The sequence below is a fragment of the Saccopteryx leptura genome, chromosome 10 (genome assembly GCF_036850995.1).
Source record: "Saccopteryx leptura isolate mSacLep1 chromosome 10, mSacLep1_pri_phased_curated, whole genome shotgun sequence".
NCBI lineage: Eukaryota > Metazoa > Chordata > Mammalia > Chiroptera > Emballonuridae > Saccopteryx > Saccopteryx leptura.
In genome coordinates, this window is record NC_089512.1 from 34195998 (window position 1) to 34219680 (window position 23683).

At 38.1% G+C, this 23683-nt stretch overlaps 1 protein-coding gene across 1 annotated transcript in view; it reads left to right on the top strand.

Annotated features, from left to right (window-relative positions):
* LOC136382012 (collagen alpha-4(VI) chain-like) overlaps positions 1-23683 on the top strand; it is a 121580-nt gene that overhangs the window by 55510 nt on the left and 42387 nt on the right. Inside the window, exons 14-21 of the mRNA XM_066350804.1 lie at positions 4137-4208; positions 5277-5303; positions 6464-6508; positions 9369-9422; positions 15477-15539; positions 15890-15955; positions 21338-21391; positions 21759-21794. Coding sequence (XP_066206901.1) covers positions 4137-4208; positions 5277-5303; positions 6464-6508; positions 9369-9422; positions 15477-15539; positions 15890-15955; positions 21338-21391; positions 21759-21794 — 417 coding nt within the window. The remainder of the gene's footprint in view (positions 1-4136; positions 4209-5276; positions 5304-6463; positions 6509-9368; positions 9423-15476; positions 15540-15889; positions 15956-21337; positions 21392-21758; positions 21795-23683) is intronic.

Sequence of the window (23683 nt, forward strand, 5' to 3'; positions counted from 1 at the left end):
GACAAATAATTATTGCCCTCTTACCAAAAAAAAAATAATTTTTTTTAAATAAAAAGGCTCAACCAAAAAACCCTTAGTGGTGTAAAATGACAGACAACCGTTTTTATTAAGTCCTTGGACTCTGTGGGTGGGGAAGGTGAAGAGAGAACAGCAGATGGTGGGTCCCTTTGCTGGTGTCCGAGGTCTCAGCAGAGCAGGTGAGGCTGTCGGGCTGGAGGACCCCCTGCGGAACGGCTTCCTCTCTGGCGCTCTGCACTCTGTTGGGATGGCTGGTCCGGCTGGCATGGGGAAGGCTGAGGTCGAAGGGCATAGCACCTGGGTCTAGAAGGGCACATCCAACAGGGAGAGTCTGTCCTGAGAGTGAGCATTCCGGGAGACTAAGGCTGAAGCTGCAAGGCGTCTAGCAAGCCTCAGAAGTTAGGTGGTAACTTGTCTGGAACATTCTTTTGGGTACAAGCGAGTCACTAAACCCAGACCAGGTTCAAGGGTCTGGTGAGGGAATTAAGCTCATTCTCTCAATGGAAGTGTGACAGGGTCACAGGGCAGAAGAGCACAGATGTTTTGTTGTGGTCATCTTTGGAAAATACAGTCTGCTAGACTCATGAATTCTATATATGTATATTTCCAAAATTTACCTATCATGATGAAATGGAGGTTTAGATATGGATTGGTTAGGCATCAAAGAGTTAGTTATATATCAAATTAGTCAGATTATCTAAGGTCACACAGATAGTTACATAACTTCAGTAGTAACAAAAACAGTTAATATTTGTTCGCACCTTCCATGTGCCAGATACACAGCTAAACATTTTATATATATATTTCCTCATTTCATCTAGAAAGTAAGATATTATTATTATTCTCATTTCTTATGAAGTGACTTGAACCACCCCAGCATTTGAAAAGCTGTTGGTGAGGTTATTCTTTCCATTCAATTATGGCTATAATTGATAGGCTTAAGCAACTTGTGAGCAATGGGAGACCAGTTTTTAAACATAATAGAGCTTGATATATAAATGAGAAACATAGTGAGTCCAAATCCTGTTCTCAAAACAATTTAACATATGTGCTCATTATAAGGCAATTCCCCTTTTCTTATGAAAACATCCACAAAATGCTTTCACCCAGTTAGAATACATGGACTTTTAGGGATGTAGGTGAACTAGACAAATGTCTACTTATAATATTTAACTTATTTAAAGACACATAAACATATAAAAGTCTTTCATTGTGAAAAATGACATATTAAATGAGAAATTCTGCTTTTTTTCCTAGCTAATATTTTATCAACCGTTTTATTAAAAATTCTTCCCACGGTGTTTCTATCTCAATGTTTTCAGTCTGACTGGAGCCACTTTTTGGAAACATCTCACACACATTTTTTTTTTAGAGTATATTGTGTTCACTTCTAAGTTGTTTAAGATAAACCATTTTAAGTCTGTTTATAAAGTCTGTCATTGCAAATTTTATTTCCAATTTCAAAACTCAGTACCTCATTTTTCATGTGAGAATATTTTTATGGTCTCCACAATAAAATCACAAATTCCAGTGTTTATAAAAGTGATTTTTAAAAGTCTTGCTTGCATAACATCTAACATTTGAAACTGTGAGGTCTCATCCTCAAATAAAATAAATAAATACGTAATTTGTTAGATTTCTTTTCCTTTTTTTTCCCCTTTATTTGCTGATCTGGTAGATGACCTCTGTAAGTATCCCCAAAATATCTCAAATAAATACTGATTGTGTATCAATAGTATGTTGTTTAAAGTTAAGTAAAAAAAGCAGATAGAGAGAACACTCTGAAATATAAGCAACTTTGTGAGGATTCAAATTTAAAAATCCTCTTTTGTTCTGTGGACTAATTTGGGGAAAACACACACCCAATTATTTATGTATAGCAACTGAAACTTTAGGAATTGGTAATAGAAGTCATAAGAGTGAGATTTGTTCCCTACAAATTTCTTTTTCTTTTTAAGTAAAAAAACATTTTAAATTGTGGAGGAATACATGTAACAAAATTTACCATCTTAACCATTTTTAAGTATATAGTTCAGTGGTACTAGTACATTCTCGCTGTTGTGCAACTATCACCATCATCCATCTCCAGAACATCTTTTCATCTTGAAAAACTAAAACTGTCCCCATTAAACACTAACACCCCATCCCCTCTCCCACCACCCTCTGGCAACCACCATTCTACTATATGCCTCTGTGATCTTTATACTATTCTAGGTGCTTCATTAAACCAAATCAAACAGTATGTGTGTTTTGGGTTATTTCACTTAGCATAATGTCCTCAGGTTTACCCATGTTACAGCACATCAGAATCTCGTCCCTTTTTAAGGCTGAATAAATTCATTGTGTGGATATGCCACACAAACATTGTCTATTGCAAATAATGCTGCTGTAAATGGCTGCACAAATATCTCTTTAAGACCTAGCTTCCAGTTCCTCGGGGTATACATCCAGAAGTGGATTGTTGGGTCATACGGTAATTCCATTTTTACTTTTCCGAGAGCCAACCGTACTGTTTTCAGTTGCAGCTATACTCTTTTATTGTCTCGCTAAAAGTGCAGAAGAATCACAATTTCTTTACATCCTCGCCAACACTCTTTTTTTTTTTTTTTTGGTGATAGCTATTCTAAGAGTGGGCTTATTTTTAACGTTTTGTTAAAAATAAAACTGTGAGAAATTTTTTCTTGATGTCTCTGCTTTATTTGGGACATTTGTTTTAGATACAACAACTGTTTTCTAAAAAAGGCAACGACCAATTATTCACGATTGATAATACTGCATCATACAGTAAATATGTTTGAATTAAATTTTCTAGATGAAGCTTAAACATCACACATCGAACCTAAAAATGCATATCGACTAGGAAGAAGGGGGAAAGCAGACATTTACTTGACATCTACTGTATAAGCCCTGCATTAGACATTTTGTATACATTATGACATTTAGTCTTCATCACAACCCTACTGATACATGTTAATACTTTTATGGATGTGGAAATAGAAACTCAGAGAAAGGAAATGACTATCTCAGATAGAGATGGTTGGAGATGTGCTCAAACCCACGTCTCTCTGATGCCAGACCCTGTGCTTTTCTCATTATCTCTTGCTGTCTGATAAGTAGAAAACCCCTAATTTGTCCAAGCCATATGATTTCAATACAGTATCCATGCATTCAATACAACACTCTTTGAATTGCTAAAATCAGTATCCAGATCCATATTTTATAAATGGAGAAAATTGTAATTCATAAACTCATATGCTTGTCCAAGCTGACAAAACAATTTGGAACCAGAACGGACTTAAACCCAACTCCTTCATCCAGAGCGCTTCTCACTTTATCATGTTCCTTTTTATTATCCAGGGCTGCTTACATAGGGAAGTTATCCAACTTTATTAAGTAGAAGCTAGAAAGGTCATGGGGTATATAGTACTTTCTAATTTATATTTGATCCATTTGGCAAAAGGCATGATCTCTACCATTTCCTTCCTATCCAATATCTAGATAAAACGGTTATATTCACTAATATAATTTAGGAAGTAATTCTTCAAGTCCTGATTGGACATCAACTGTGTGCCTGACAGTGTGCTTAGGGTTGGAAACCCAGAGATAAATAAATGAGACATTGTCCTTGTCACCAAGGAGTTCACAACATGGCAAGAAACAATAGAACACAAAAACAATAATAATACATGATATAACAGAAAAGGCTTCTCAGAAGAAGAGGTGACAAATGATCTATATCTTAAGAATGGGCAGGATTTCAACCTAGAAGAGAAAAGAGTTAAGTAGTGGTTTATTCTCTGTGGGACCACAAGGAAACCATCTAGTTTTAGCTGCCTCAGGAAATCTTCAGTCACACCTCTGTTTTGTCCATGTGGCTTGACTGAATAGATCAAAAGTTCAGATAATTTGGATTTGTATGATTTCAGGTCGTCAGTCTGGGTAACTGATGGATGAACATTCTAATTGCAGGTGATCCAATGAGGTCTCTGAGGATATAAAAGTCATTCTAAGAACCGTGTCATATTTTAGTTTCTTGTGGTCATTATTGCTGATTTGAATCTGTGGGTGCTGACAGAGGTACTTGCTTGACTGTCTTCACATGTATCCTTATTTCACAGGGAGAAAGAGGTCCCCGAGGTTTCCCCGGACCCCCAGGTGAGGAAGGATGTCCAGGTATGAGAGGACCTAAGGTGAGTGTGACCTCCTAGTGTGGAGTTCTTCCTCATCTTTATTTCATCCCTTGAATTTGAGGAATTCCTTAAGTCCTCAGTGTAGATATGGTATCTGGGCTCCTGCTGAGATGGTGGGTTTCCCAGAAGTGTAGCTTTAGACAAGGGATCAAGTATGGACAGTTTACTGGGAGGCGATCTCAGTAAACACACATAGGGAGCAGAGAAGTTAGGGAGGGCAGATGACCTAAAAAGGGTGCCTTATCAATCAGATTACCACCAAAGGTAGATAGAACTTAATCCTGGTGAGAAACTCTGGAAGTCAGTGTTGAACACACACCTCAATGTTATCCTGCTCAAGGGGCGAGGGAGCTGGGCATTCAGACACTGACTCCTGTCGGGCATTATTGAGGACTGCTTTTAGAAGGCAGTATTTTCCTAGCGTTTTGGGTCTGTTCTGCACATATACAGGCTCTCATACCAGAAAAACTCTCTGGGAAAGAGTCACAGTGCTGGCAGTTGGAAGGTGCGCTTGAGAGCACTGAAATTTTCAATGCTAAACGGATATCTGGTGGGCACCCTTTTTGAGTGGTTGTGTTCAATGTCTCCTAACATTCCATCCAGGTTTAGAGAATCTCCTTTAATAAGGCCACAGAAAAATTTCTACAACCTCAGAGTCCCATGGAGAGTTTTTCTGATCACAATGACCATATTCTGTGTATTTTAATACGTTACTCTGTCAACTACTTTGTCCTGTTGTTCCTAGGAGCCCTCTCATGCTTGTTAGCCAGTGTATAGTCATTTTTGTCTGAAAGATGATTGTTATAATAATAAATGTTAGGTCACTGCTGTTTCTTGCTCACCCCTACTAAGTGAAGAGCTACAAGGTGCCATTTTTCCCTAAGTGCCACGCACAGGAAGTGGTAGTAATCAGAGGGTTGTGATGGCCATTACAGTCGCTGGAGAAGCAGTCTTTGTTTTGGTCTAATACATGCATTTTCTTGAAACCAGGGAACGTATGATTTCTTAAAGGAAACAATGTTTTAAAAATCTAATTCAAATTCAATTTTTTTTTCTTCCTAACTTTAGGGAGCACGAGGATTTTTAGGAGAGAAGGTAGGTAACTTTCCTTACTCTTCCTAAGCCGGAGTGCAGTTTCTCTGGGAAAGAAAACACTGAGTCCAGTTGTTTTTCCTTTGCTTGAGTGAGGTAGGGCTTAAAACTTGAAGGTGAGGGTATGTGGCAGATGGTGTCAGGAGCCAAACTGCCATGCTAATGAACGACTATTCATAAGACATGTACTATCAAGGGAGCGGTTGCAAAGTGAAGAATGAGAGACATGGGCTGATAAACCTCTTTATCTCATGTGTCTGGTACCACAGTTTCACCCCCTAAGGCCTGTAGCAAATATATCATGTCATTTTAACCTGAGAGTTTGCTACACTTACTTTCATTCACTAACTTGGCTGTACTTTGGTTTTAAAAAATATGCTTGAAACTTGATTTCCTCATGTGGACAGTATGAGTAAGTCAACTATTCCACATGTATAAAATGCATTGTATTCTGCTTGCAAAACTCTGAATTTTCTTTGAAAAGATACCTTAAAACAAATGCATTAACTGTCATTTTGAGATAGTTGGCAAAATGAAGGCCCATAATTTGAAAGTGATGACATATTTGATCAGATGTCACTATGCAACTGCCAGTTGTTACTCTTATCTACTTTGCCTCATGTTTCGTTTCCTCTCTTAAGAACATTTTTAATTGTAAACCTCCCAAAATTGCACACATGGATACATTCCCACTTGGTTCCTCCTTAATCTGACATCATCCAAGTATCTATTATGCAGATTAATCCAGGTATATTTGTCAGTGTTTTTAAGTTAAAAAAAGATGAATGACACAAGGACCATATTTAACATACAGACAACCAGTGAGAGATATTTCATTCAGTATTTTGAAAGTAACTTGTGCCCAGTGCAAAAGTTTAAAAGGAAGTCCTTCTATCTATTCAAAATTTGAGTTTCTTTTTTTTTCCCTATCATTTTTTTTGGCTCCTGAAACTGCCAGGAAAAACAGTATATAACACTAATTACTATTTCAGAAAAAAAAAAAGAGTCATTGCTTTTTAATAATTGAATGCAGTATATAACTGTTGTTTTGGAAGGTCTAGGTTCTTCTAACTAAAAAAAAATATTAGTATGAAAGTTAACATCAAAGCAATAGCTATGTACCCCTGGTCCTTTTGTGTCTAACCTTATTTTTTGTTCCACAGGGCAACACTGGGGAGGATGGTATTGATGGCTTGGATGGAGAACAGGTGCAGAAAGTTTCTTGTTCTATGCTCCCTCCTGTATGAGCAGAACACTTATACCCTCTATTTATATATACATTTCACAATTAGTCTAGAATTTTTTAAAATTTTTTTTACAGAGACAGAGAGACAGTCAGAGAGAGGGATAGACAGGGATAGACAGACAGGAACTAAGAGAGATGAGAAGCATCAATCATTAGTTTTTCATTGTGACACCTTAGTTCATTGATTGCTTTCTCATATGTGCCTTGACCATGGGGCTACAGCAGACTGAGTAACCCCTTGCTCAAGCCAGCAACCTTGGGTCCAAGCTGGTGAGCTTTGCTCAAACCAGATGAGCCTGTGCTCAAGCTGGTGACCTTGGGGTCTCGAACCTGGGTCTTCCGCATCCCAGTCCAACGCTCTATCCACTGCACCACCGCCTGGTCCAGGCTAGTCTAGAAATTTTAACATGAATATGCAACAATGTCTAAAGTTAATTTATATATTTTTCCTTATCTTCAAAATAGAAGTACCCCAGAAACTTAGTTCTAACCTACTGCCTCCTATATTACATATTACTGTTCAGTATTTTATTTCCATTAAAAAAAATTCTACCAGTTTGACACTGCTATTATTGTGTTCTATAGTCAGTGCTAATCTAGCTTTACCCTCATATTTATTACTATTACTGATACTTTCAAAATAATATGAAAAGGTCATTTTTTTTCTTATAGTAGGACTTTTGGAATTTCCTTTAATGATGTTCATAAACTCCCATAGTTTTGTTGTTCTGAAAATCTGTTTATTTTACCCTTTTTCTTGAAAAATAGCTCTTGGGTAATCATTTTATTTCAGCACTTTGAAATGTAATTTCATAGTTTCCTGGCTTCTATTGTCTCTGTCTTTCATTATTGCTGTTAAGAATAATGGTGGGTAACATCAACCTAATTGTTGTTTCTTAGTCAATAATCTTAAATATATATATGTATGATATATATATACACATATATATACACATATATATGTATACATATATACACACATATATATATCAACTCCTTTAAAATTTTCCCTTTGTTTCTTGTTTTTAGCGGTTTTAATATGATATGTCCAGGTGTGAATTTTTTTGTTTATCCTGCTTGGGACTTATTTGGCTATTGAATCTGAGCATTTGTGCCTTCTATAAGCTTTAGAAAATCCATAGCAAATTTTCATTTTGAAATTTTTATTTTTAAGATTTTCTCTGTTATCTGTTCGTGGAAGTCTAATTAAAAATTTGTGAGACTTTCTCATTCTATACTCAATGTCTCTTAACCTCTTTTCATATTTTCTATTTCTTTGTGTTTCTGTGCTACATTCTTTTTTTTACAGACACAGAGAGAGAGTCATAGAGGGATAGACAGGGACAGATAGATAGGAACGGAGAGATGAGAAGCATCAATCATTAGTTTTTCGTTGCGCATTGCGACACCTTAGTTGTTCATTGATTGCTTTCTCATATGTGCCTTGACTGTGGGGCTACAGCAGACCGAGTAACCCCTTGCTCGAGCCAGCGACCTTGGGTCCAAGCTGGTGAGCTTTTGCTCAAACCAGATGAGCCCACGCTCAAGCTGGCGACCTCGGGGTCTCGAACCTGGGTCCTCGGCATCCCAGTCCGATGCTCTATCCACTACGCCACAGCCTGGTCAGGCTCTGTGCTACATTCTGAATAATTTCTTCAGTTTCTAATTATGTCACTTTGTTTAATATACCTTTTCACCTGTTTAGATTTTTAATTTCAATTATTCTAATTTTACTTTAAAAAGTTCAATTCGATTCTTTCTCAAATCTGCTTGGTCTTTTTTTTATAATTGCTTTTTTTAAAAGAAATTATTTTTTTATTTAAATTGATTAAATATATACATTATATTCTGCATATAATAATTTCAATATCTATTATCATTGTAAATCTGATTTTGTTGTCTGTTGTTGCTGCTGGTTCCCTAGCTTGATGTCTCACTCATGTGTTGTGATTTTTGATTTAAACTCAATTTTTATTGAAATTCATCTGTGAGAAGTCATTAAGGCCCGAGCTGAAGGTTGTTTGCTTCTGCCACATAGTTGGTGGCATTGCCTCCTAGGACCACTTTATAAATATATATATTTTTTTTATTAATTTTTTAACATTTTAAAAAATTATTTATTTATTTATTTATTTATTTTTTACAGAGACAGAGAGTGAGTCAGGGACAGACAGGAATGGAGAGAGATGAGAAGCATCAATCATTAGTTTTTCATTGCGCGTTGCAACGTCTTAGTTGTTCATTGATTGCTTTCTCATTTGTGCCTTGACCGTGGGCCTTCAGCAGACCGAGCAACCCCTTGCTGGAGCCAGCGACCTTGGGTTCAAGCTGGTGGGTTTTTCCTCAAACCACATGAGCCCGCACTCAAGCTGGCGACCTCGGGATCTCGAACCCGGGGTCCTCTGCATCACAGTCCGACGCTCTATCCACTGCTCCACTGCCTGGTCAGGCTCCTAGGACCACTTTAAAATAAATGATCAGCTTGTGATTTTTCACACCACACTCACACTGAATGATCTGATGTCATTAGGACGGCCAATGGCTAATACTTCTGTTGATTCTTGCTTTTTCTTTATTCTGAACCCCAAGGTTTTTCCCTTTTCTCTATCAGCTCATTAATGGATGTAAAATATTTTTAGATTTGTTATCTAGAATTTTAGATTGTTTTCCAAAGGGGGAGTTGTCCAGGGCCCTCTGGTCTGTTACATACTCAGAAATAGGTAAAGAAACTCTGTTGTTGGCTAGAATGTGAAACTATGTGAAAAAAATTTCTGGTATGACTAATCTAACAAAGATCCGTTGTGTGTTTGTTTATTTTTTAGGGTAATCGTGGAATCCCAGGATCATCCGGAGAAAAAGGAGATAGGGGAAATCGGGTAAAATATCAGGAGATTTTGCTCTTATATTTCTACTGGTTAAACTGAACTTGACAGTTTATTTTTAACTTTCAGGAAAGAATCATGTAGTAGTTTATTAGATCGGGAGTTTAGGGACAATAACAATTAGATGACTATTTGGAACCTATAACTTACGGCCTGGCTCTGCTGACAGTAAAATGAGTAATGTAAACCAAGTTATTCAGTTTTTTGTACTTCAGAACAGTAATTATCATGCTCTAGCTCACAAGATGTCTTTAATGTCTCCCTGTTGACAGTGATTTAATCTTAAATCCAAGGCCTTTCAACCACATTCTTCACTCATCTTGGTCAAGAAATGTCCTTTCTAGTATTAAGAAGTACAAATTGACAGTTATAAAATAGTCACAGGGATGTAAAGTACAGTATAGGGAGTAACATTGTAATAATGATATACAGTGTCAGGTGGATATTGGATTTATCAGGATAATCATTTTGTAAGTTATGTAAATGTCTAATCACTATGTTGTACACCTGAAACTAATATAATATTGTATGTCAATTTTAATCGAAAAATAATTTAGCCTGACCAGGTGGTGGTGCAGTGGATAGAGTATCAGACTGGTATGTGGAGGATCCAGGTTTGAAACCCCGAGGTCACCAGCTTGAGTGCGGGCTCATCTGGCTTGAGTGCAAGCTCACCAGCTTGAGCGTGGGCTTGCTAGCTTGAGCATGGGATCATAGAGATGACCCCATGGTCACTGGCTAGACCCCAAAGGTCACTGGCTTGAGCCCAAGGTCACTGGCTTGAGCAAGGGGTCACTCGCTCTGCTATAGCCCCCAGGTCAAGGCTCATATGAGAAAGCAATCACTGAACAACGAGGAAGACAAAGGAGCCACAATGAAGAATTGATGTTTCTCATCTCTCTTCCTTCCTGTCTGTCTGTCTGTCCCTATCTGCCCCTCTCTCTGCTCCTCTCTCTGTCTCTGTCACAAAAAAAGGGAAAAATAAATTAAAAAAGAGGCCTCCTTCCCAGTCAAATTATACTGCTAAGTGTCCCCTGAAGATTCCTTATCAGGCCCACCTCTGTTTTGGTTCATCTAGGTACCCCATCCTGTAATGACTTTTCCCTGCCTCCATCTTTAGTGCTTATTTGAATATCACTTTTTGTTCAATTTTAAACTCTTGTCTTTCCTCCCCATGAGGCCGTAGACCTCACTGACCATGTTAATTTTAGAGATCTCCCCCTTCTCTATACCCTTCCAATGAACATTATTTTTACTATCTGCTTGACAGTGACTGTACATTGCCTCATGCTAGGACTTATATTTCTATATGAGAGAAGGCATATGTACTCAGTTCTCCCTTTCTGTGCCCATTGCAGACATTACTAATCAATTATAGAATATAGCCTGAAGGATCATCTCAACACAGTAGTATATTCAGCTTCTGTTGATTGATTGAATTAGATAAGGGGAATGACATTTATTTATTTATGCTCTTCTGTACCTCACATGGAATTAGAATAATTCTTTACAGCAAGGTGTGGATTGATTTCCTGATAATTGAAACATAAAGTCATAAGAAATGGGTCTTTGTTGAGGTTTCATTTGTGAATAAGTTTGTAAATCAGATTTTGGAGAAGGTGGAGGACACCACACTTCCTTCAAGACTGGAAGGCATTTAGTTGCTACTGAATTAAATGAAATTCAGTCAACTCCTGTCCAGTGTTTCCTACCTATAGGGCATTTTTCTAGATACAAAATAGAGTTCAAAGATATACAAGTCATGGTTATGCCCAAGAAAATGCTTATTTTGGTGCAGGAGATAAGATTTGTCTAGGAGAAACTATAATATAAGATAGGATAATATAAGGGCTGTAAAAATGGTGCAATAATGAATGAATGGGAGCACTGTGACTTAGAGAGGAGTTTAAAATAGAGTAATGAGTCTTTATCTGATCAGTCATCAAGATTTATTGAGCACCTGTTGTAACTCAGGCATGACTATAGAATAGGGAGCAAAACAGGCATGGGTTCTGCATCTCAGAACTGGCCTCTGTGGGGGAGAGAGAGTGTCAATGAAATAATCATAGAAGTAGAGGTAATGTTACTGATGAGATGAGTGCATGGAGAGGAGGTAGAGGTCAGGGGGACCTGATCCAACCTGTGCAGTCAGGAAGGCTTCATCGAGGGAGTAGAGGTGGAGTGAACTTTAAAGGAGGAGTAACAACCAGGTGATGAGGGAGGAAAGAAGGAGGCCAGAGACCAACCTTGCATCGTAAGGTCTGTGGCATTTGAGAATGGTGCTGAAGAGTGGAGAGGACCCTGGCATTCCAGGGCACACAGGGAATCAGGACTTTTTTTACCCATACCTCTGAGAGAGAGACAGACAGGTTACTGTATTTCAGATGAAGAAAAAGGAAAGGCTTAGAGACAGAAGAACTCAGAGTGGGTTTGGACAGACAAGTATTCCAATTCAAGAGAAGCGCAAGGTGAGATAAGTTTTAAGAGGCTGGAGTCAATCTGCTGCCATGTTTAGGGTTTTCCTTTTTCTACTGCATAATCAGGTGCTATTGAAAGTTTTTAAAGCTATAGGTTTGGAAGATCAGTGTCTGGTCAGACACTGAAGCCGGTGTCTTAGTCAGAAAAATGAGGGACTAGAAGTCAGACAAATCATAATAGGAACCATATACCAGGCTCTTTACTCAGCATTTTAATTTTTCATTCCATTTAATCCCTGTAAGAATCCTATAAGATAGGTATATCTGTTTCACAAATGAGAAAATTGTCTTAGAGAAGTCGAAGAAATTTGCCTACCTAGTAGATTGAGCAGCAGAATTGGAATTTAGAATCAACTAACTTCCTTTTGCCATTATAAGCAGACCAGGAAAAAGGTAAGGAGAAGTCTCAAGTCATTATGAGGTAGCTTCTTTGGGAGGCTGGAGACTAATTCTGTTCCTTGTGTGTCTGAGAGCCAGATCTCAAAGAAGGGTCCTACTTCATTATTTTCGGAGTGCGGTGTATAACCTCCAGAACCAGGCAGGTAACAGCATCCAAGGAAGGCTTTGTGGTGCTGTGGAAACTACTACACAGATGTGGTACCACTAGGGCAGTGGTTCTCAAAGTGTGCACCAGGGCGCACTGGTGTGCCCTAGAAGATTTTCAGGTGTTTCTTATGGTATTCCAGAGAAATATGTGCCTGTTGGGGACCAAAAAACCAATAGGGTTTTTGGAGTTTAGATTTTTGGGGGACAGAGGTGTGGGGAATTGGCTGTAAGCTGACAGTCTGTCCAACCCCCCACCTCACTTGCCTGATTAGGTTGCAAAAGGCTGTTAAGCTGTGGTGCAAACTTTTTTGTGGTGATAACTTTTTAAATTTTTTAACTTCTCCTTTTTACGAATTCTAAAAAGTGTAACTCAAAAATGTAACATAAAAATGTTATTTTTAATGTCAGAATAAATTTAATTTTGTCATATTTATTTCATTTAATTACCATAAAAGCATGCTTGGACTTTTTTTTTTCTTTAATATTTGTGTTTACACTACCCCCCATGTTCCCTGGAAAGACTGGAGGCAACTTTTCTTCTATCCTTTGTTTGGTGTAAAGTTAAGATTTGCTAATGGTCTCACCTTGCCCTATAAATAAAGCAAGATGAGGTTTTTGGGAGCGCTTTGTTCTTGCCAGCAGCAATAACAGGGCCCTCCTGACCCTGTATTTTCTTAATTCTGTGTATTTTCTTAATTCCACACAGTTCCCATTTGGGACCTGAAATTACTAACAGCGCTGGTTTGCAGCATGTGCCCAGATATAAAAATAAATAAAGTTACTCTATTATACCATTTCATTACAAAAATACCACTCTTTTTGTTAACACATCATTATTATATTTATTAGTAATACATCATTATATTATTTTTAGATAAATGCACCCAAATAAAATGGATAGATTTCTCAAAAAGAAGTGTGATATTGAAGAATCCAATTCTGGAAGTGAACAAAAGTTAAGTGTTAATAAAATAAGACTTGAAGGCTGACGGGCAGAATTTAATTTACAGCATTTCCCATCACTTAACACTGAACGATACGATTGGATTAGAAACCCATTTATGGAAGCTTCAAGTGATTTGGTTTAACATTAACAGAAGAAGAGGAACTGGCAGCTATATCCACTGACTGTGGATTGATGATTAAACATAAGGAATTGTCTCTTGAAGCCTTTTGGATTTCTATAAAAGAAGAATATGTGGGAATATCTTAAAAAACTTTGAACATTTTACTAAAATTTTCAACATCCTATTTATGTGAATTAGGATTTTCTACCCTCAACACAATTAAGAGTAAAAAGAGAGGAATTCTTCGATATATTGATGAGGAAATGAGAGTTTGCCTTTCAAATATATGCCCAAACATTGAAGAAATCGCTAGGACACACCAGGCTCATGTTTCTCATAAACACAAGAATGAAAAACTTAACACATTCATGCCGGGACCTGCCAAATTTACTAAATCTTACTAAGAATGTATCTATATATATAAAAAGATAACTTTTTTGTTGTCTTTTAATTTTTTAACTTCTCCTTTTTATGAATTCTAAAAAGCGTAACTCAAAAAATGTAACATAAAAATGTTTTTTTAATGTCAGAATAAATTTAATTTTATCATATTTATTTCATTTAATTACAATAAAAGCATGCTTGGACTTTTTTTTTTTTCTTTAATATTTGATTTAATTATTATAACATTTTTCTCAGAAATTTGTATATAGCGTGCCTACAATTATTTGTAGGATTTTAAATGCACCCCGACTTCAAAAAGTTTGAGAACCACTGCACTAGGGGCAGGTTTTTTTTTGTGTTTTTTTTAATGATTTTTTAAAATATTTATTTATTTATTTATTTTTACAGAGACAGAGAGAGTCAGAGAGAGAAATAGATAGGGACAGACAGGAATGGAGAGAGATGAGAAGCATCAATCATTAGTTTTTCTTGCGACACCTTAGTGTTCATTGATTGCTTTCATATATGTGCCTTGACCGGGGTCTTCGAGCCAGCGACCTTGGGTCCAAGCTGGTGAGCTTTGCTCAAACCAGATGAGCCCGCACTCAAGCTGGCGACCTCAGGATCTCGAACCTGGGTCCTCCGCATCCCAGTCCGTCGCTCTATCCACTGAGCCACCGCCTCAGGCTAGGGGCAGGTTTTAAGAGATGCAATCATTTCCTTATCATGTCATAGTCTTATAGCAAGTTGCTTCACCCCTCTGAGTCTCTGTCTAGAGCAGTCAGGAGCTCTGGAAACAGTTTCCTCTGTTTTTCCTCCCTGTTTTTTATGAGCTCTTGCTCTGCTAATTTTTTTGTTGTTGTTATTTTGACAGAGAGAAGTGTGTGTGGGGGGGGACAGATAGGGACAGACAGGAAAGGAGAGAGAAACGAGAAGCATCAGTTCTTCACTGTGGCATCTTAGTTGTTCATTGATTGCTTCCTGATATGTGCCTTGACCAGGGGCCTATAGCAGAGCGAGTGACCCCTTGCTCAAGCCAGTGACCATGGGGTCACATCTATAATCCCACGCTCAAGCCAGTGACCCTGTGCTCAAACTGGTGAGCCTGTGCTCAAGCTGGATGAGCCTGCACTCAAGTCGGTGACTTCAGGGTTTCGAACCTGGGTCCTCACATCCCAGTCCGATGCTCTATTCACTGTGCCACTGCCTGGTCAGGCTGCTTTGCTAAATCTGTCCATGTTGATGGTGGAGAAAATCTTACATGTGTTTTATGTGGGAGCATGAGGGAGGAGTAGAAAGATCCAGGGATTTGATGGTAGGGAGAGCTAGGTTCCACTTCCTGAGCCTCGGTTCCTGAGTTGTGAAGGTTAAATAGAAAATGCACACTTAGGGTCAAGCATATCACAGCTCTCCAATAAAAATAGATTCTTTTCTATGTCTCAACTTACCTCTTTGGCAGTGAATGCTTTAAAGTTCAAGTACTACATTGCTCTTTTAATTTAACTCTTATTTTTCTTTTCTTTCAGTAATAGATGACTTTAAAAAATAACACACTTTTTTCTTTGTGATTTAAGGGCTTGACAGGACCACCTGGCCACTGGGGAGAGCCTGGAGAGCCTGGGCTAAGGGGCGATACTGTGAGTGGTGGAGGAGGGGGTTCTGCTGCTTTAATCCGGGGATTTATAAACCGTTTGTGTGAGCACAAAGGCAGAGAGCAAGTAATTATTCATGGATGAGAAATCATTCAGCCTATCTTGGTATTATAACAAATAAGAGATCTGAGAGGAAACCCATCTTGTATAGAAATTTTGGTTTCTCAAAGAGTTTGGAATTTTAATTACATCTCATATTTGGGATTATAGAGTAGGTCTAGACAATTAAAAGGGTCTATTTTGGTGCCTTTTTTTTTGTTAAGATCATGCTTCCTGTATATATTTTTTCCAGTCTTTCTTATCCATTTGAAGTAAACACCATTTTATTTTCTCAGGGTGATCCTGGAATTGATAGTTATACTCAAGGCCCTAAGGGAGAAAAAGGAAGGCATGGGCATCAGGTAAGATAGTCTGTTTGCTTGGGGATGCTGGTACACATTGGAAAGGGTACTAGCTGGTGCAGAACACTTGGCATTCTGGTTGGATCAGCATAGAAAACTAGAGAGAAAACATGCGGAACTCTAGTCCATGGATAGAAGCTCTAAATGTTAATCACCAATTATGCCCTCGTCCTTGCATCCTTGCATCCCTGTCTCATAGGTGTTTTTTGTTTGTTTGTTTGTTTGTTTTTAGAACTTTTATCTCCCACAACACTAGTAATACATATTACTTTTCCTCTTTTGTTTTTGGTTTCTTCATATTCAAAATGAAAATATCAGATTCAGTGATACTTAAAATCTACACTTTTAAAATTGTCCAATTTTATGATGATGTCTTGATTTAAAAGATGCTCAGGGTCATGGCTGGTTGGCTCAGTGGATAGAGCATCAGCTTGGTGTGTGGATGTACTGGGTTTGATCCCAGGTCAGGGCACACATTGAAAAGCCACCATCTGCATTTCTTTCCCTTCCTCTCCCTCTTCTATCCCTCTACCCCTCTCACAACCGGTGGATCAGTTGGTTCGAGCATCGGCCCTGGGTGCTGAGAATGGCTCAGTTGGTCTGAGCATCAACCCCAGACAGAGGTTGCTGGGTGGATCCCAGTCATGGTGCACACAGGAGTCTGCCTCACTATCTCTTCTCCTCTCACTTAAAAAATAAAGTTGCTCAGGGTCATTACACTGTGGGCTTGCTTTCCATCACTGCCAATGTTCATTGATCTGAATTGGGTACTAGCCATTTTTAAAGATAAGATCTTTGTTTAGTTCTGAAGATTAGCAGCATTGTGACAGAAGACATCATGGAAGGAAAAAGATTTCTTACGTTGACAGTTGCTAACTTATTGGAAGCCATTTTTAGATTTTCATGTCCTAGACATTAAAATGCATGATTCTGAAAAGTGACTAAAATAACCCAGTGTCTCAGTCATTACACCTCATCATTGCCAATTTCCAAGAATGAGGTCTGCATACCAACGTGTTCACAGTGATAGAGCAACCTCTGTTTGCTTTGAACTTCAATTTGTATCCTTTGACAAAACCTTAGGACATTGGTTCTCTTCCCTGGATTGTGGCTAGTTCACACCCATTTTATATATGTCCAGCTGGATTTTATGTTGGACAAACTCCACTCAAGGGTTCCCTTTGGTGAGCTGAGAGAATATCCACTCAATATGATAACCCATACAGGTATGGATGGAGCTAAGAGAACAGCAGAGCAACAACCCTTTAAATCATCTGGACCTCAGTTTCATTATTTGTGAGATGGGAAGATTAGAGAAACTATTTCAAAGTTTCTATCAGTTAGTGGTTATCATGGGAAGAAAGGTCAGGGTCCTTGTATAAATTGACCGTTGGTTCCATGACTTGCTCATGGCTTTATAGCTGGGAAGGAACTCAGTCTAAACAACCATGGGCAGAGTCTCATGCTCATAGCTTGCAGAGGTCACCACCATTGACGTTAGCTAAGGGTTAATCGTGAACTTCAGATCCCTGAATCGTGCATGCAAACAAAAATTGTAACCCTCCGAGGCAGAGCCATGTTGTTTTGCGTTTGCCTTCCCCATGGTTTCTATTCCCATGATGAGCTTAAAAACTGGTGCTCTGTGAATTTAAAATATAGCCCTCTGGGGGCACTCTTTCATTATTACAGTATTAGTTTTGAATTGAACCAAAGAGATTAGGTGTTGCAGTTTGTATGGAGAAGGTGCCCTGATGAAGCAGCCTTTCAAACCAAATTGAGAAACCTAGTATTGGGGAAGAAATGAAAAACCAGTCATGCCTTAGCGCTTCTGGGGAGGGTGAAAACCAATACAACCTTTCAAGAAGGCAGTCAGGCCACATACATCAATCAGGACTGCTGAGTTTTATGTTTTTTGATATACAAGTGACAGAAAACCTGACTGACGGTGTTTAGCTAATAAACATGTTTGCTAATCTGGGGATAGGCAATTCCAGGTTTGGTGTACTAGCTTAGTGATGCCATCAAAGCCCAGCGTTGTCATCAGGGACTCCGGCTCTTTCTTTCCATGGTGCCATCCTCATGTGGCCCTTGGGCAGGGCAGCCGGAGAAGTTTACCTTCACCTTCACATAAAACGCTAGAAGGAAGGGGCTTTCCTTTTATCAGGGCACTCCCAGCAATATTCTCGCTCTCTTTTTCTAAATGAGAGGAGGGGAGATAGACAAGACTCCCTCATGTGCCCTGACTGGGATCCACCTGGAAACCCCCGTCTGGGGTCAATAATCTGCCCATCTTGGGTCATGCTTGCAACTGAGCTATTTTTAGTGCCTAAGGTAGAGGTTCCACAGAGCCATCATCAGTGCCAGGGGCCGATGTACTCGAACCAATTGAGCCATGGCTGCAGGAGGAGAAGAGAGAGAGAGAAAGAAGGGGGAGATGGTGGGAGGTAGAAGCATATGGTTGCTTCTCCTGTGTGCCCTGGCGAGGAATTGAACCAGACATCCATATACTGGGCCAATGCGCTACCACTGAGCCAACTGGCCAGGGCCAGCAATACTCTTTATAGCTCATTTAGCTCATTAATGGGTCCTGTGCTCCCCACTTGCCCTTGCCCTATTTTAAGAGAGTCAGAGAAAGCCAGTCTCTGACAAAGGAAATGAGATTGCCATGAGTGTTTTAAACCTGTCATAATTCATCCCTTGGAGCTGAGCATATTGGTGCCATAAATAAAACTGACATTTTCTTAGCAAGGAGGCAAAGGGAGGGGAATGTCATGTAACCACCAACTGTGTCTGCCATGGCTTAAGATGTGTATGTCCTCTGAGCCAGTCTTTCCAGTTTCTAGAAGTTTACCCAGATGTTAGTCATAAACCAATATAAAGATTCAGCTCCATGGATGATAAATGTAGTAGTTTGTTGTTGTGTTTTTTTTTTTTTTTTTTTTTTTTTTTTTACAGAGACAAAGGGAGAGTCAGAGAGAGGGATAGATAGGCAGGAACGGAGAGAGATGAGAAGCAGCAATCATCAGTTTTTTGTTGCGACACCTTAGTTGTTGATTGATTGCTTTCTCATATGTGCCTTGACCGCGGGCCTTCAGCAGACCGAGTAACCCCTTGCTCGAGCCAGCGACCTTGGGTCCAAGCTGGTGAGCTTTGCTCAAAGCAGATGAGCCCCCGCTCAAACCAGTGACTTTGGGGTCTCAAACCTGGGTCTTCCACATCCCAGTCCAATGCTCCGTCCACTGCACCACCGCATGATCAGCCTAATGTAGTAGTTTTTAATCACTACAATGCTTAAATGTTCAATGATAAGGGATATTTTATATCAACAATGACATCTGATAGATTATTATTAAACCATGAAAAATAATTTAGATAACTATTTCATAACAAGTAAAACATTCATGATGTGATATAAGTGAAAAAACAAACAAACAAAAAACCAGATTACAAAACTCTGTATTCAACAAAAGTACTAATTGGTTAACTATATTTGTATCTATTTATCCTAGTGGGATAAACACCCCAAAATTATTCATTTCTTTTTCTTAACCTTATTATCTGAATTGTTGAAAGTTTCTTTGTTGAGCCTTTTACCCCAATTTTTATTTTGAAAAAATTTAAACCTATAGAAAAAGTTGTAGTTACAAGTATAATAGCACAATGAACACCAATTCTTATCATATAGCCATATTTGCTTTTTATCTCTCCATACAAATGCATAAGTACTATATGTATATATTTTGCTGAGCCATTTGAGGATTAATTGATGATATGGTGACATTTTGTTTTTAAATATTCAATAAATATCTTTCAAAAACAAGAAAATTCTCTTATAGAAGCACAGTGCAAAAAGAAACTTAATATTGTTTCAAAATTATTTCTATTATACAGTCCATATTCAGATTTCCACACTTGCACCAATAGTGCCCTTTATGGCTATTTTTATCGTTGTCGTTGTTCTGGGTTCCAGTCAAGGATTATATAGTGCATTTAGTTGTCTTGCTTCTGTTGTGTTATTTAATCACAACTGTTGTCCAGTTATTTGTTTGTTTACATGACATTAACATTCCAGACCAGTTATTTTGCAAAACATCTCTGAATTAGGATTTGTTTGATTGTTTCCTCCTGAGTGGATTCAGGTTAAACGTTTTTGGCAGGAGATTAAGAAACACTGTACCCTCTTCGGTCACCAGGAGGACACTATATCAGTCTGTCTCATTATTGATACATTAATTTGGTCACTTGATTATGATTGTGTTTACCAGGGTAATCTATTGTGAGCATACTTTTCACCCTTTCTAATGATTAAGTAATCTGGGCAATAATAGTCTGAGACTGCAAAATGTTAATTTCCCAACATTCTTTTACCCAGTGGTCCCCACATTGGCCCAAATAATTTCTTTCTTATGTTGGCTAAAAACAAACAAACAAACAAACAAACAACAAACCAACAAACCAACAGATATTTCAAAACAAAAACTGTTTAGTATTGAAATGAGAAAATGATAAACATTTTAAGAAATAATCTTTATTATATCTAGACCAATTTTGAAAGTGCTATATCTAATGCCTTCTCTCTGATAAGAATTACTTAATAAATAAAAAAGTTCCCATTATAAAAGTAACTCAGCAGATATTTGGGAATACAGAAAAATACTAGCTAGTATTTTTTCAAAAATTAGCACATTTGAGGAGTTGTCAAATGAATAATCTTTGGGGAAAAGATGCCTACAACATGAATATTTTAAAACTCTGGGATTAAATCAGCACTCTAAGGCAATGCTGAGGTCATGGAAATACTCTATATCTGTGCTGTCCAATATGGTAGCCACTAGCTACATGGAGTTACTCAACACTTGAAAATATGCTTAGTGCAGTGGTAGTCAACCTGATCCCTACCGCCCACTAGGGGGCGCTCCAGCTTTCACGGTGGGCAGTAGTGGAGCAACCAAAGTATAAATAAAAAGATAGATTTAACTATAGTAAGTTGTTTTATAAAGATTTATTCTGCAAAACTTAGTGAAAATCCGACATAAAGTACTTGGTAAGTAATTGTTATCATATGCTTTAACTTGCTGTAACTCTATAAATTTTATAAAGTAAAGTTACTTCTCTATTTTATAAATCACCATTACTGTGGAACCGGTGGGCCGTTAGAAAATTTTACTACTAACAGAGATATAAAAGTGGGTGGTAGGTATAAAAAGGTTGACTACCCCTGGCCTAGTGTAAATGAGGAACTAAATTTCAAATTTAATTTGACTTAATTAATTTAACCATGTGGCTACTGACTTCTGTATCGGACAGCCCATTATTCTAGAGAATAAATGCAGAAGTTCATAAATACCTAAACTGCTCTTCCTTTTCCCTTTTACTTTTCAGGGAAGTTCTGGTTACGATGGACCTCAGGGGGAAACCGGAAATGTTGGCTCTCGGGTAGGCATAAGTGCTTTTGGGGCTACAATGGTACCTTGAGATACGAACAGACCAACATACAATTTTTTTTTTTTAAAGATACGAGCTGCAACTCGGTCTGTATTTTTGTTCGAGATCCGAGCAAAATTCCGAGATATGAGTCGTGATTGGGGAAGCTGCTGCTAGTTAGTGCGTTGCGCACGGGTCCAATATCGGCAGTTTGATATATGAGTTGACTGACTTAAGAGCTCGGTTATACAGGACGAATTAAATTTGTATCTCAAGGTGCCACTGTATATTTCACCTGCTTATGAGGAAGAGAGAGGTTGGCTGGGGTGAAAATTGGCTGTTTTCTTCTCTAAGATGTTCATTTCCCTTCTATTCTTAGGGGTCAAGAGGAAGACAGGGTCTGCCAGGATCGAAGGTCAGTGCTTTCTGGAAGGGTTGCTTTTGGTTCCACATCTATGGCACTTTGAGTAGTTCTGTCTGAGGTCAAGGGAAGGGCTGGTTGGACTGTCTGAGGTTGCATGAGAGTCACTGGGAAATTTTCATGGGGACATTTTCTGTGAAGAAGGGAAAGTTTATATAATTCCCTTCTTCTCCCTCACCGCCCTGCTAAAATATTTCATTTGGGTTGAAAAGAAGCTAATCCCTTAGAAAATAGCTTTTACCTCTGAAATAATGATTTTTCCATTTAGAGAAGCTTCCTATGAGTGTGTAAGGGAATCTCATAGTGATTAACTGAAGAGAACAGATCAAGCTTTACTATTTCAGAAGGGAGAATGGTGTGATTTGAGGGTGGGATGGGAGTATCTGTGGCAGAAACCATATTTTACTAAGGATTTATCTAACACCAGTCACTGTGTTACGTCTTTATTTATATTATTTCGTGTAAACCTTATTATGGCTTTAGCAGTTGTGAGCACCATTGGTTACTTTTTATGGATAAGAGAAGAAATATAGGTTTAGCAAAGTGAAATTACTTGTCAGAGGCCAAAGACCACAATGCTCTTGGAAATGAGTGAAGTTGATTGTGTAGAATTATTTCTAGCATAGTCAGGTCATACTTTGCTGGTATGACCTGATTTTATTTTTTTCTAGTATTCTCATGATTTAAGGATGGAGAAGCCAGAGACTGTCTTATGTCATCTCTGAGCCTGGGCGTGGGTGAATCTGAGTGTGTGTGTGTGTGTGTGTGTGTGTTAGGCAAGGACCTAGATACAAAAATATAATGGACTCATGTCTTCAAAATTATTAAAAAAGCACGGGTATGGAGAAATCTTAAGTCTCAAAAATCTAAACAAGTTTTAGTGACACCTAACAAAAATATTATTTCTTTTTTAAAAAATATATCTTAAACAATGTTCAGATTTGATTGAAACAAATTCTTTGATAATTTTTGTGCTATTAATTAAGTGGTAACACTTATAAAAGAAATAATGTCTTGAAATATCATTTTATCTCATTGTTTTTGTTCCCCCAAAGGCAGAAATAAATTACAATCGACCAAGCTAAGCTTTAGAGAAATTCAGTGGCTCTAATAGGTTTCCTATTCTTGAACTATTTAATTCTTTTGTGGTAGTTTACCTAAATATCTGTTAGCAGGGGATCCTCTGCTCAATTGAGTCTTGGTTATTTTTGATTCCCTAGGTCATTCTATCTCTTATGTCTTTTTTATTATTTTTTTTAAATCAGAGCCAACACTGTGCATAAATTTAAACTTGCACTCTCAAGCTTATAATGAAAACTATCTCCCTGCCCATTCTTCCCCCTTGTTTCTGACTTCCAGGTCTCCAGTCACTCTCACTTTCATGGCTTTGGATTTTCCTTCCAGTGTTACTGCCCCTCCCCTTTTTTTCTAAATGATGTGTTTACTTTGCTATTTCTTGGTTTTTCAGTTTTGGATGTTTTTCTATCGATCTCATTCTTTTTTTTTCCTCTGTTGATGATGGAAGTTTAGACCTTGATTCACCCTGTATGTTCCTGAATCAGAATATGTCCCCCTCCAGGCTTTTACTAATGTATCAACTACATAGCTTTGTTTTCCTGAGTCACCCTTTCTCCCCATTGGCTTTGTGTTCTGTGAGCATATTACTAGTTAATCATAAAGTTCTTTCACAAAATTGATAACCTCCCAATATATTCAAACATGCAAGGTTTATTTTTCATGGATTGCTCCTTCCTGAGGATTCTGTCCTCCTGCTCTAATCCAGATTGATTGCTCTCTGGGCCTCTGAACTGTTGCCTTATTGGAACAGATTTTAGAACAACAATGTCTCATTTTGGAAGCAGAGAAAAACGTATGCAAAATGC